The sequence below is a fragment of the Salminus brasiliensis genome, chromosome 1, assembly GCF_030463535.1.
Source record: "Salminus brasiliensis chromosome 1, fSalBra1.hap2, whole genome shotgun sequence".
Taxonomy (NCBI): domain Eukaryota; kingdom Metazoa; phylum Chordata; class Actinopteri; order Characiformes; family Bryconidae; genus Salminus; species Salminus brasiliensis.
Genome location: NC_132878.1, coordinates 705,110 through 717,780, shown reverse-complemented (window position 1 = coordinate 717,780; position 12,671 = coordinate 705,110). Strand labels below are relative to the sequence as shown.

Genomic DNA, 12,671 nt, shown 5'->3' with positions numbered 1-12,671 from the left:
GCAACTGTGTGATGAGTTAGCACTATGCTAACGGATAGCTATAGCCGTGGTCCTGCATAAAAGACCATATACAGTCTCAGAATCATGAACACAGCCCAGCCCTGTTCCACACAGCAGGGAGGGTTTTAAAATTAGGCTTCATGAGTAAAACAGTCTAGAACAGTGTTCTGGTACGTTCTAGATAGCTTGGAAAGAAAAACAATACCACCACATATTGTGCTAGCTAGCATTGGTTTGTTATGTGCAAGGTGTAGGTAAACCTGTGGCTCCACCATCTTCTCTTATTAAAACATCCAGGTTTGTTTCTCTTATTATCTGTGAATTGATTTAGCATCGCTAGTGTAGCTAATGTAGCTAATGTAGCTAAATGGTTGGTTTGTGTGTGCAAGCTGTAGGTTTACATGCGTCTTAGCGATTAGCCAGCTAAGTCAGGGTGCGTCCAGTTCTGGCTTGATTACTAACACTAACTAGTGTTTCAGGACGTAGTAGATATCCCACAATGCAATGTGAAACGGAGCTACACACAATCCACACCAGTGAAACCCTGCAGCTTTGCCTCGCAAAGGTAATGCTAGCTCCACTAATGCTAATGTTGGGGTGGCGATGTTGGATCGAGACCAGTGGTGTGCTGTGCTAGCGCTGTGCTAGTAATGTTGCATGAGGCCCGTAGCCGACTCGGATATGCTAATCTTTATCCTGCTACAGAGCACTAATGTGGGAATTTCCCCACTGCGGGACTAATAAAGGACTATCTTAGTCGCTAAAACTGGAACAGCTAAAGGTGCACGTATTTGTCACTGTACAGCGAAATGTGTCCTCCGCATTTAACCCATCTGGTAGTGAACACACTCACACACACACACACACACACACACACATGTGTTAGGGGCAGTGAGTACACACACACACCCAGAGCGGTGGGCAGCCAACTCCAGCGCCCGGGGAGCAGAGAGGGTAAAGGGCCTTGCTCAAGGGCCCAACAGTGGCAGCTTGCCGAGCCCGGGAACCGAACCCACAACCCTGTTATCAATATCCCGGCGCTCTAACCGCTAAAACCCCCTAAAGTATGTGTCAGAAGTGGGACACATACTTTACTCCTGTACTTACTAGACCCAGTCTCTCCACCAGTTACCGTACTGGGAATATACAGACCCCGGATCTTGCGGCACAAAGGTGAAGTGAATATGGAGCCAATCAGCAGATCCCTACCTCAGTAGGCCCCCCATGACTGGTTCTGTGGCCCCAAGTACGATTAGCTGACTGTGCTGTTCAGCCCAGTTTGTAAGCGTCCTGTGCTGAACCGTGTCCGTATGGAAAGCCACCAGAACCGTTCTCAGAACCGCTTAGCCCTGCAGCGGAAAAGCGGCTACTGTATCTTCTGAAATCAGGAGCTGATCCTGCTTCTGTAGGAGTAACTGTCTCTACTGTGCAGAGAAGAAGACTTTCTACTAGATTCTGGAGGAACATTGCTGTGAGGATTTGACTGTATTCAGTGACAAGTGTGTTAGTGAGGTCAGGATGTTGGATGCAACTTAAATTAGCTGAATAAAACATTTATTAGAAGGCGTGTCCACAAACATATGGACATGTAGTGTGCTCCTGTAAAGTGTAGAAGAAAGACTCAGACAGGTCACATGTACAAAAATAATAAAATACTTTATTACTTTTTTGTTTTTTGTTTTTCTTCATAAAGTCCCAGGAACTCATTGCTGACCCTTACTGTAAGGGCTTTAACTCAACCCCGAAAACAAACCCATCACTGTAATTCTCAGTCAAACAGCGTCCGCTAGTCTTCACACGAAGAACCTTATTCAATCAACCACCTCGTCCTCCCTAACGTCCTCGGAGGAGTCCAGCGCCGGGCCCAAGCACCAGCCTCAGTCTCTCTCTGGAGAGCACAGACCCACCCCTCCGCCGGGACATCAGTGTTACAGTTCTGCTTAGGCTTCAGTCACAGGTGCAGGGGTTCACCTGGACCCAGTCCTAGCCCCACTCCCTCGGCTACCAGATTCAGTTGTGAATTCCGTGCTGGTCTGTACTGGTTATACTGGTCTGGTGCTGGTTGACCTTCCAGTGTACCTTCCAGGTGTAACTCAAGCTAACACAGGCTAACCTTAGCTAACAGGGATAAATAGTGTGGCAGAGTACACAGCAGGGAATTAGGAAACAGTCTAGAACAGTGTTCTGGTACGTTCTAGATAGCTTGGAAAGAAAAACAATACCACCACATATTGTGCTAGCTAGCATTGGTTTGTTATGTGCAAGGTGTAGGTAAACCTGTGGCTCCACCATCTTCTCTTATTAAAACATCCAGGTTTGTTTCTCTTATTATCTGTGAATTGATTTAGCATCGCTAGTGTAGCTAATGTAGCTAATGTAGCTAAATGGTTGGTTTGTGTGTGCAAGCTGTAGGTTTACATGCGTCTTAGCGATTAGCCAGCTAAGTCAGGGTGCGTCCAGTTCTGGCTTGATTACTAACACTAACTAGTGTTTCAGGACGTAGTGTAGATAAAAGGGTTGTTGCGATGGACACAACACTAGATATTTTAAAACATGGAGGCTAACAAGTGAAAGTGCAGTGGTGATGTATGTTGGCATAGCAACATTTCATCACTTCCTGTTAGTACAAAAAGCCTCAATACATGAATATTTACTGTACTAACCTGCCAAACCCTCACTGTTATTATTAGCATGTCTATACCTATACCTAGTATTAGCATCTAGCACGTAATTGGGACACAGCCCGAGCGTTACACAACCTTCTCCAGTAATCTTGCAGCTGTTTTAGCTTAGAATGGGTTACTTAGTGATGAGCTAGCTACACCACTGTCTGTAGCTGGGCTAACTAGCTGTAACAGGCCTAGCTTACCTATCGTAGCCACGTTAGCTTCAGCACTTTGTAAACTTTGGAACACTTAGCAAGAGTTCATCGCTTCATCCCGCTGTAACCTCGCGTCGCTCGTCGCAGTGCGTGTAAACAGAGCTAGTCAGCTCGTTGCTTTGATATGTGTATGATGTAGGCTAACTTAGCTAGCTTGCTTGTTGTTGCTGTTTGCGCTAACTTTAGGGACCTTATGAAGATCTTCACCAGAAACGGAACCTTTGATCACTTGTGCATTATATTGTAGAACCTTATTTACTCACTATTTTTTGCCCCTTGTTTTAGTGTAAACACAGCAGAACCGTCGGAAATGCAGCGTACTCTTTCTCTGCTTCAGCGGCTTCCTGTTAGCTGTTTAGCTACTTGTTTAATGTTTTTGCAAAAATTGCGTTTTAGCTTTACGTTGTTAGCCGATAGCTTTGCTCTGTTTTAAATGACAAATAATGCAAATAAGCCACAGTTGACCAATCAGTGTGAGGCCTCCTTCTGCCATGACCAGTCGTGTGTGTGTGCTAGCAGCCTAGCATGTTGCCGTTAGCATCACCCTTAGCGACAGTACTGCTGATGGAAGAGTTTGATTGACGCTTGATTGTGACGATGCCAGGCGGTTGCTCTGCCGACGGCCCAATCAGTCCGGGCTTACAAAGTCACGTGACCCGTCAGCGTGGCGTGGCTCAGATGTGCGTGAGGGGCGTGGTCCCGGCAAGGTAATGCTGCTGGATGTTGGTGGTGTAACCCCTCTGTGTGTGTGTGTCGGTGGTGTGTGTGTCTCCAGGGCTGGGGATGTACATGCTGATCATGTCCCGCAGGTCAGTGTGTAGAGCGCTGCGTTGGGGGGCGGAGACTGTGGATGGGGGCGGAGACACTGCGTCCGGTTTCACCATGGACACCACCGACTGCTGGGGGGTGGAGCCATAGGACATGGAGCTAAAGAAAGAGAGAGAGAGAAAGAGAGAGAGAGAGAGGTTTCATTAAAACTGTAATGAACCAACCAATGACAGGCTGATATCCGGTATGAATACTGGATCCGGTATGAATATGAATCCGGTTATCATACTGGATACTACTGGATACTAATACACCAGTAGATACCAGTGGTATGTGGTACACAGTACATACTAGTGCTGTATGCATAACTACATTATGTACTGGTAAATTTTTCAGTATGTAATACATACTGGTGCAGTCAAACTGGTGCGGTTCACAGTGTACAGTACATTCTGGAGCAGTATATAGTACATACTAGTGTATTATTCAGTACGCAGTACATACTGGTACAGTACACAGTGTAGAGTACATGCAGGCGGTGTGTTAAGCCATCAGTATATAGTGGTGCAGTATACAGTGTGTAGTGGTGCATAAAATACATATTTCATAGACACATTTAATAGATACTAAATAATTCATAGTGGATAATGAATAAATTATAGTTGGTGCTAAATTATTAATACTAGATAATTCATAGTGGATATTAAATACTTTACAGTAGATGCTGAAGTGTTCATAGTTGAAAATGAATACCTTAGTTGATACATAATTTATAGTGGATACTGAATAATTCATACTGGTTGGTCACAGAAGCGTGTAAAGTATCCTAAAGCCATCCTATAGTAAAAGTGCTGAACAAGAACAGCAGCCCAAAAGACCAATGCAGTACTGGAGTGATCTACAGTAGAGCAGCTCCAGAGTGAGAGGAGTGATCTACAGTAGAGCAGCTCCAGAGTGAGAGGAGTGATCTACAGTAGAGCAGCTCCAGAGTGAGAGGAGTGATCTACAGTAGAGCAGCTCCAGAGTGAGAGGAGTGATCTACAGTAAAGCAGCTCCAGAGTGAGAGGAGTGATCTACAGTAGAGCAGATCCAGAGTGAGAGGAGTGATCTACAGTAGAGCAGATCCAGAGTGAGAGAAGTGATCTACAGTAAAGCAGCAGCTCCAGAGTGAGAGGAGTGATCTACAGTAGAGCAGCTGCAGAGTGAGAGGAGTGATCTACAGTAAAGCAGCAGCTCCAGAGTGAAAGGAGTGATCTACAGTAAAGCAGCAGCTCTAGAGTGAGAGGAGTGATCTACAGTAAAGCAGCAGCTCCAGAGTGAAAGGAGTGATCTACAGTAAAGCAGCAGCTCTAGAGTGAGAGGAGTGATCTACAGTAAAGCAGCAGCTCCAAAGTGAGAGGAGTGATCTACAGTAAAACAGCTCTAGAGTGAGAGGAGTGATCTACAGTAAAGCAGCTCCAGAGTAAGAGGAGTGATCTACAGTAAAGCAGCAGCTCTAGAGTGAGAGGAGTGATCTACAGTAAAGCAGCATCTCCAGAGTGAGAGGAGTGATCTACAGTAAAGCAGCTGCTCCAGAGTAAGATTAGTGATCTACAGTAAAGCAGCAGCTCCAGAGTAAGATTAGTGATCTACAGTAAAGCAGCAGCTCCAGAGTGAGAAGAGTGATCTACAGTAAAGCAGCTCCAGAATGAGAGGAGTGATCTACAGTAAAGCAGCTCCAGAGTGAAAGGAGTGATCTACAGTAAAGCAGCTCCAGATTGAGAGGAGTGATCTACAGTAAAGCAGCTCCAGAGTGAGAGGAGCGATCTACAGTAAAGCAGCTCCAGATTGAGAGGAGTGATCTACAGTAAAGCAGCTCCAGAGTGAGAGGAGTGATCTACAGTAGAGCAGCTCCAGAGTGAGAGGAGGGATCTACAGTAAAGCAGCTCCAGAGTGAGAGGAGTGATCTACAGTAGAGCAGCTCCAGAGTGAGAGGAGGGATCTACAGTAAAGCAGCTCCAGAGTGAGAGGAGTGATCTACAGTAAAGCAGCTCCAGAGTGAGAGGAGTGATCTACAGTAGAGCAGCTCCAGAGTGAGAGGAGTGATCTACAGTAAAGCAGCTCCAGAGTGAGAGGAGTGATCTACAGTAAATCAGCTCCAGAGTGAGAGGAGTGATCTACAGTAAATCAGCTCCAGAGTGAGAGGAGTGATCTACAGTAAAGCAGCAGCTCCAGAGTGAGAGGAGTGATCTACAGTAAAGCAGCTCCAGAGTGAGAGGAGTGATCTACAGTAGAGCAGCTCCAGAGTGAGAGGAGTGATCTACAGTAAAGCAGCTCCAGAGTGAGAGGAGTGATCTACAGTAAAGCAGCTCCAGAGTGAGAGGAGTGATCTACAGTAAAGCAGCTCCAGAGTGAGAGGAGTGATCTACAGTAAATCAGCTCCAGAGTGAGAGGAGTGATCTACAGTAGAGCAGTGAAACACCACCATCACTTTAAACCCAGAGAAGAGTCTCAAGAGTGAATGATGAGTGAAGTGGATCTGAGACGTTCTCCATCAGAACTGCGTGGAGCCGTGGTTCTCTAGGTTCTCTATGATGAGGACTGAAGTTAATTAGTGACCCTTACCTGTATGAGTTCCCTCCGTTCATGTAGCCCTGAGCGGTCGCCATGGCACCGGGGTACTGCAGGCCCTGCAGCTCGTAGCGGTGGAGCTGCTGGCCGTACCCCAGGGCTTCTGGCTGCATGGCTGCGTACCCACCGGCCGGACCCCAGCCGTAGCTGTCCATCCGTGGACTGCCCCCCGATCCTTGCATGGGCATCAGTCCGGCGCCTCCTAGAGGGTACTTGGCCCCTGGGTTCTCCTTCTTCAAGGTGGGTTTGCTCTTGCGTCTGGGTTTGTACTTGTAGTCCGGGTGCTCCTTCATGTGCAGGGCGCGCAGGCGCTTGGCCTCGTCGATGAAGGGCCGCTTCTCTGTGTCCGTCAGCAGCTTCCACTCTGCGCCCAGGCGCTTGCTGATCTCCGAGTTGTGCATTTTGGGGTTCTCCTGGGCCATCTTGCGCCGCTGACCTCGGGACCACACCATGAAGGCGTTCATGGGCCTCTTAACCTTATCCATAGGGTCGGGGGCAGCCTTGTGTTGGCTGTGCAGGGCTGCTTTGCTGACCCCACCAACCCCACTGTGGGTTCCTCCAGGTCCAGGAACCATCACGCTGCCCTGCCCGACCTGCTGCTGCTGCTGCTGCTGCTGCTGGACCGACATTGGGCCTTTCATGGAGATCTCGTGCTCCAGCATGCTGTACATGGTCACCAACTTTGAGCTGAAAACAACCTTCTAAATAAATCCTCTATCCGACCTGCGTCAGAGTCAGAGCACCCCGGAAAGAGTCCCGCCTGGAGTTTAACGGCTATAAACGTTCCCGAAACTTTCCCGAAGCATTCCCGGTCTGAGGAGATCAGTGTGTGTGCTCCTCCAGTAGAACCTCTTGGTGTCCAGAGTGAAAGAGCTGCTTCTGCCTCCCTGCCCCACCAGCTCAGAGTGAAGAGAGCCACTCTCACACACACACTCATGGGGGCAGGTCTGGGGGTGGGGGCAGAAAGAGGGAGGGGTCACTTTGCAAATGAAAAAAGTTTCTGGCCTCACCTGCAAAGCCAGCACACACACATTAAAGCGATACTTCAACCAGTGTAGCAGGAACGTGTCTTAGGTTTGCTTATACCCACCAATTAGCACTGGAGCTGTTCTACAGTGAAGGTTCTAGATAAGCTCCGCCAGTCAGAGCTGTGGTTCTACAGTGGAGGTGAAGGGAAGCAGACGTCTGAAGCTCTAATAAAAGCTCCTCACAGAAAGTTCTTCACCTAATGGTGATGAAGACGCTGCCTGATGCCTGAGACACTGTTCTACCAGAGTTCTGAGAAGAGTTCGGCTCTAGAACCTGCTTTTAAAATCAGATCATTAAAGTGGTGGAGGGATACATGCTGCAGGGTGTAGTGCAGCTACAGAAAGTAGTCCCTAAAGAGAACTGCATTAGTTCAGATTCTCTATTCACTATTTTACCTTCATCATCATCATCATCATCATCATCATCATCTTCATCATCCCTCCATAGGAGACTCGTGTAGCTGCACTGGGGGGTTTGGGTAGGAGGTAAATTATGGGCTGTATCTGTGTCTCAGTCATGGCGACCGACGCCTGCTTCCCTTCACCTCCACTGTACAGAGATCAGAGTGGGTCAGTTTCTCTACAGTACAGTCCAACAAACAACAACACCACAGCATATGCAAATCAGCAAACACGTTATTACTACAGTAATCAGACCCAAAGACAGAGAGACGCCCAGATTCAGCATTAGAGTTGGACACACACACACACACACACACACACACACACACTATATACCCCAGTATTAGGGAGCAGAGAGGGTGAGGGGTTTTGCTCTCCCAACAGTGGCAGCTTGGGGAACCTGGCTGTCCCCACAACCCTGTCATCAATATCCCCGTGTGTCGACCACTGTGCCGCTGGGCCGCTTCGACTCCAGCTGTGGTGGGATCTACCTGCTACCCTGATGAGATTTCAGGACTGTTGGAATCTTCTCGACTCGTCTTGAGGTTGGAACAGCGGCTGATCTCTAACTGTTCTGAGATCTGTTAAAACCCCTTCCCAGACTCCTCTGCATCTCCACCCTTCTTTCTGAAGGCCTCAGAGAGCTCTCTGGATCTGGCCATGGTGATCTTCTTCACCCCTCACTTCCACCATCAGGAGGAGACCAGACTAAACGTCTGAGGTTTAGATCAGACAGACTCCTCCAGAATCATCCTCTCCACCATGTTCTGATCATCTGCAGCTGATCTTCTGCTCCTGACTCTGATTCTACACATTAGAAGGAGTGATAAATGTGGGGGTGAACTTTCTCCTCACAGGAAAATGACATTTATATAATTATATATATTATATATATATTTATACCTCCATCTCTCAGAGAAGATCAGATGACTCAGACTCAGGTGTGATCAGATCAGCTCCTCTCGAACACCTCACACACATTAGTTTCTAAGAGTGTCACTTCACACCTTCACCCCCCCCTCTCCAAAAAGCAGGCAGAACACCCCCTCCAGCTGTGGTGAGTGTGAGTGGTGGTGTCAGGTGCTATAATGTGAGAGGAATCACACTGAACTGAACTGAACTGAATCAATAGTTTACACTACTGCTGTCAAAACAACGATTCACTTGAATTGTGGTGGACGGGGTCAGTGCTGTTGGATGTGGTCAGTGCTGGTGGGCCTGGTCAGTGCTGGTGGACGGGGTTAGTGCTGTTGGACAGGGTCAGTGCTGGTGGACGTGGTCAGTGCTGGTGGACGGGGTCAGTGCTGTTGGACCTGGTCAGTGCTGGTGGATGTGGTTAGTGCTGGTGGATGTGGTCAGTGCTGGTGGACCTGGTCAGTGCTGGTGGACGTGGTCAGTGCTGGTGGACGTGGTCAGTGCTGGTGGGCAGGGTCAGTGGTGTTAGACCTGGTCAGTGCTGGTGGACGTGGTCAGTGCTGGTGGACGGGGTCAGTGCTGTTGGACCTGGTCAGTGCTGGTGGATGTGGTTAGTGCTGGTGGATGTGGTCAGTGCTGGTGGACCTGGTCAGTGCTGGTGGACGTGGTCAGTGCTGGTGGACGTGGTCAGTGCTGGTGGGCAGGGTCAGTGGTGTTAGACCTGGTCAGTGCTGGTGGACGTGGTTAGTGCTGGTGGACGTGGTCAGCAGATCTGGTGGATGCAGTTAGTGCTGGTGGTTGTGGTCAGCAGATCTGGTGGATGGGTTCTTCACCGGTCAGTGTTCTTAGCTGTCAGCTGTTACACATGTTCACTGACTCTTTAGTCTCAGGCTAATGAAGCTAGAAAGCGAGCCTAAACCCCACCAGTTAGCATGGTGCTGTCCCACCTGCTGATGCTGCCGCTGATCTAGACTCAGGTGTGATCAGCTCCTCCCGAACACCTCACACACATTAGTTTCTATGAGCGTCACTTCACACCTTCATTGCCAACCCCCCAAACACCTACCACACACCCACACACACCCCCACACACACACACACACATCCAGCTGTGGTGAGTGTCAGGTGCTATAATGTGAGAGGAATCACATTACTGGTGTCAAAACAACGATTCACTTCAGTTCAGTTGGCCATAGTCGGTTCTGGTGGACGGAATCAGATCAGGTGGATGGGTTCTCCGTCAGTCAGTGTTCTAGCTGTCAGCTTCAGTAGAGCTCTGTTAATACCGGACCACAGCTGAACCCCAACAGGAGCTTTAATTCCTCACTAATGATCATCTGATCAGCTCATTTACATATGAAGAGAGTACTCTCACAGTCTGAGCTCTGAGAGATGTAGCTGAGCTTCATATTTGGAGCTCATTAACTAACGCTTTACAATAAGAGCCTTTCTGCTGTTTATAAGAGTTCATAACTCATTAATAAACAGACAAAGAGCATCTGAGTTAAAGAAAGATCAGACTGAACAGGAGGAAATGAGAAGATCAGATGATGATCTGTGAGTAAAGGACTGATCCTGACTGGAGTTTGATAGTAGAAACTTACTGAGAAAGATCTGCTGAAGCTGAGAGCTTTACCCTGACTGATAAAGAAGACAACCCGATCACTGTTGATCTTATTTATCAATTTATTGAATGAATTAAAAACTGCTTATAAATTATTTTAACCTTTATGTAAACACAGTGAGGGTGACTCTTATCAACGGTACAGCCGAGTCCATACATACAGAACAGTCTAATTTAAACAAACCATGGAAACCACATTAATTATAAGTCAAATGGCAAAAATACATTCATAATAAATAGAAGTAAAACAAAAATGAAAGAGTAAATAATGTCTAAAACAATTAAATAATTAAGAATTGTAAACAAAAGAGCTAAAGGAAAGTTAATGCTTAAACAGATATTTAGGTCTTATTTTACATTCATATTGAAGGTGTTTAGCAGAGGCTCTTCACTCAGAAAGACCCTTATCTAGTTCATACAGACTAGACTCCAGAAGATCCTCTAATCTTAGACTCTACTGAACACAGAAGTCAGTCTGGAGACACAGTCCTCCACCCACTCCACACTCTGAGTTCTGTTTAAGCAGCTTCTTATCCACATTTTCTGTTCCACCTTAAACGGGGCAGCAGTAACTCTAAATGCTGCCCAGGTTAGCAGGAGCTTTTAAGGTGGAGCAGAAAAGCTGCAGAAGAGTCCAGCTGCAGTCTGCAGTCCAACCCGAACTACAGTGGTTAGTCGTGTGACGGTGTGTAGGGTGTGTTGAAGCTGGGCCTACGGTCACTGTGTGTTATCTGGAAGTGTAAACACACACACACACACACACACACACACACACACACACACTTTACAGTGCAGCTGATTAAAGCCCTGTCTCAGAAATGCTAGAAATGTTGTGGTGCAGGTCTGAGCATCAATCTGATAGCAAACACACCCCGGGCACTGTTTTCCTTTCACACACACACACACACACACACACACACACACACGCACACTGTTTATCAAATGAAGAAGTGCAGGGGGGGTAAGGGGAGGGAGTTGGGGGGTAAAGCGAAGAACAGAAAGACGGATGGACGAGACAGGGGAGAGGTGGATGGTGGTGGTGGTGAGAGAGAGGGGTTTGGGGGGCGGGGTGAAGAGGAGAGAAGAAAGGAGGAGGAGGCCGGGTTTGGTGGGGGTGGGGGTTTTAGGGGGGTGTGAAAGCTTTTGAATGACTCTCGGACTGAAAAGGCTTTTATTCAGAAACCCAGCGGAACCTGTTGTCATGGTAATGGGCCCTCAGACTCCGGCACATCCATCACACACACACACACACACACACACACACACACACACAGCCAACGACCGAGCACAGGCCACCTGCACCACGCAGGACACAGCTTTAAAGCGATAGTTCATCAGACCCCACCCACTCCTACCCCTCACGTCGTCCATCAGTCCAGACGTGTTCACTGACTCTTTAGTCTTAGGCTAATGAAGCTAACAAGTGATGAAAGCCTAAACCCCACCAGTTAGCATGTTGCTAAATCGTCTTGGCTCAGTGAAAGCGGAGGCTCAGCTCTTATTCGCTGAATCCTGTTCCACCTTAAACAGCGCAGCGGGAAACTCGGGCTCTGGGTCACTGAGGTCACCACTTCTATCCTTGCTCCTAATAATGGTCACACAGCTGCTTTTGGTAGGTCGAGGGTTGGGCTGATGTCTCAAATGATCTCTAAAATGTAGAAAAATGACCTTTAATAAAAGTCCAAAGTCAGCAAAAATTTATTTATACACATTTGTCCCAAACATTACAGAACCACGGTAAAGAGAGGGTAGTACAGTACAGTGTACTATAGTATGGTGTAGTATAGTATGGATATATTTTATACTTTACATATAGTTTAATACAGGACCCTAGAATGTTTTCACTTTTATTGCTTTAATAAATGAAATCATGCTTCGTTTATTTATTTATTTATATAATCACAGAAAAACTCTTTAATGTGAAATGTCCAATAAATAAAAAGATATAATGTAAAATAAGTGATTGCGATTGTGAGTCAGTGCCTTCTGTGCATCTGTGTGGACAGGCCTCTCTCAGGCTTGTATCTCTGGACACTGTAACTTTACTCCATTCCTCTGGCTTTAAACCTTCTCTGCATGGCTTTCACTGCGGCTTTAGGTCTTCATCCTGCTGAATGAACCCGTCTCCTAAGCGGTGGTTCTCCTGCCGACTGAATCAGACTGTCCTCCAGGATTTACTGATCACTGCATTTATTTTACCCTCTACCTAAACAAGCCTCCCAGGGCCTGCTGCCGAGAAGCATCCCCATAGCATGATGCTGCCACCACCATGCTTCACAGAGAGGATGGTGTTTTCGTATATTTACAGTATAGTATAATATTACACTCAGTGTATGTATATGGGAAATATGTTTAATACAGTGGGTGTATGTATAAATATATATAATGCCTGTTTATAAATAGTAAATATGTGTTTTTATAATTTCTTTATTATTGTACATGT

General features: G+C 47.1%; 1 protein-coding gene across 1 annotated transcript; it reads right to left on the bottom strand.

Annotated features, from left to right (window-relative positions):
* Positions 1–1,637: 1,637 nt before the first annotated feature.
* Positions 1,638–7,150, bottom strand: sox19a (SRY-box transcription factor 19a). The gene is made up of 2 exons (XM_072688870.1): positions 6,254–7,150; positions 1,638–3,808 (listed from the first exon to the last, which is right to left on the bottom strand). Exons 1-2 carry the CDS (start codon positions 6,928–6,930, stop codon positions 3,556–3,558), a joined length of 930 nt encoding a protein of 309 aa, XP_072544971.1. The 5' UTR covers positions 6,931–7,150; the 3' UTR covers positions 1,638–3,555.
* Between the last annotated feature and the right edge of the window lie 5,521 nt (positions 7,151–12,671).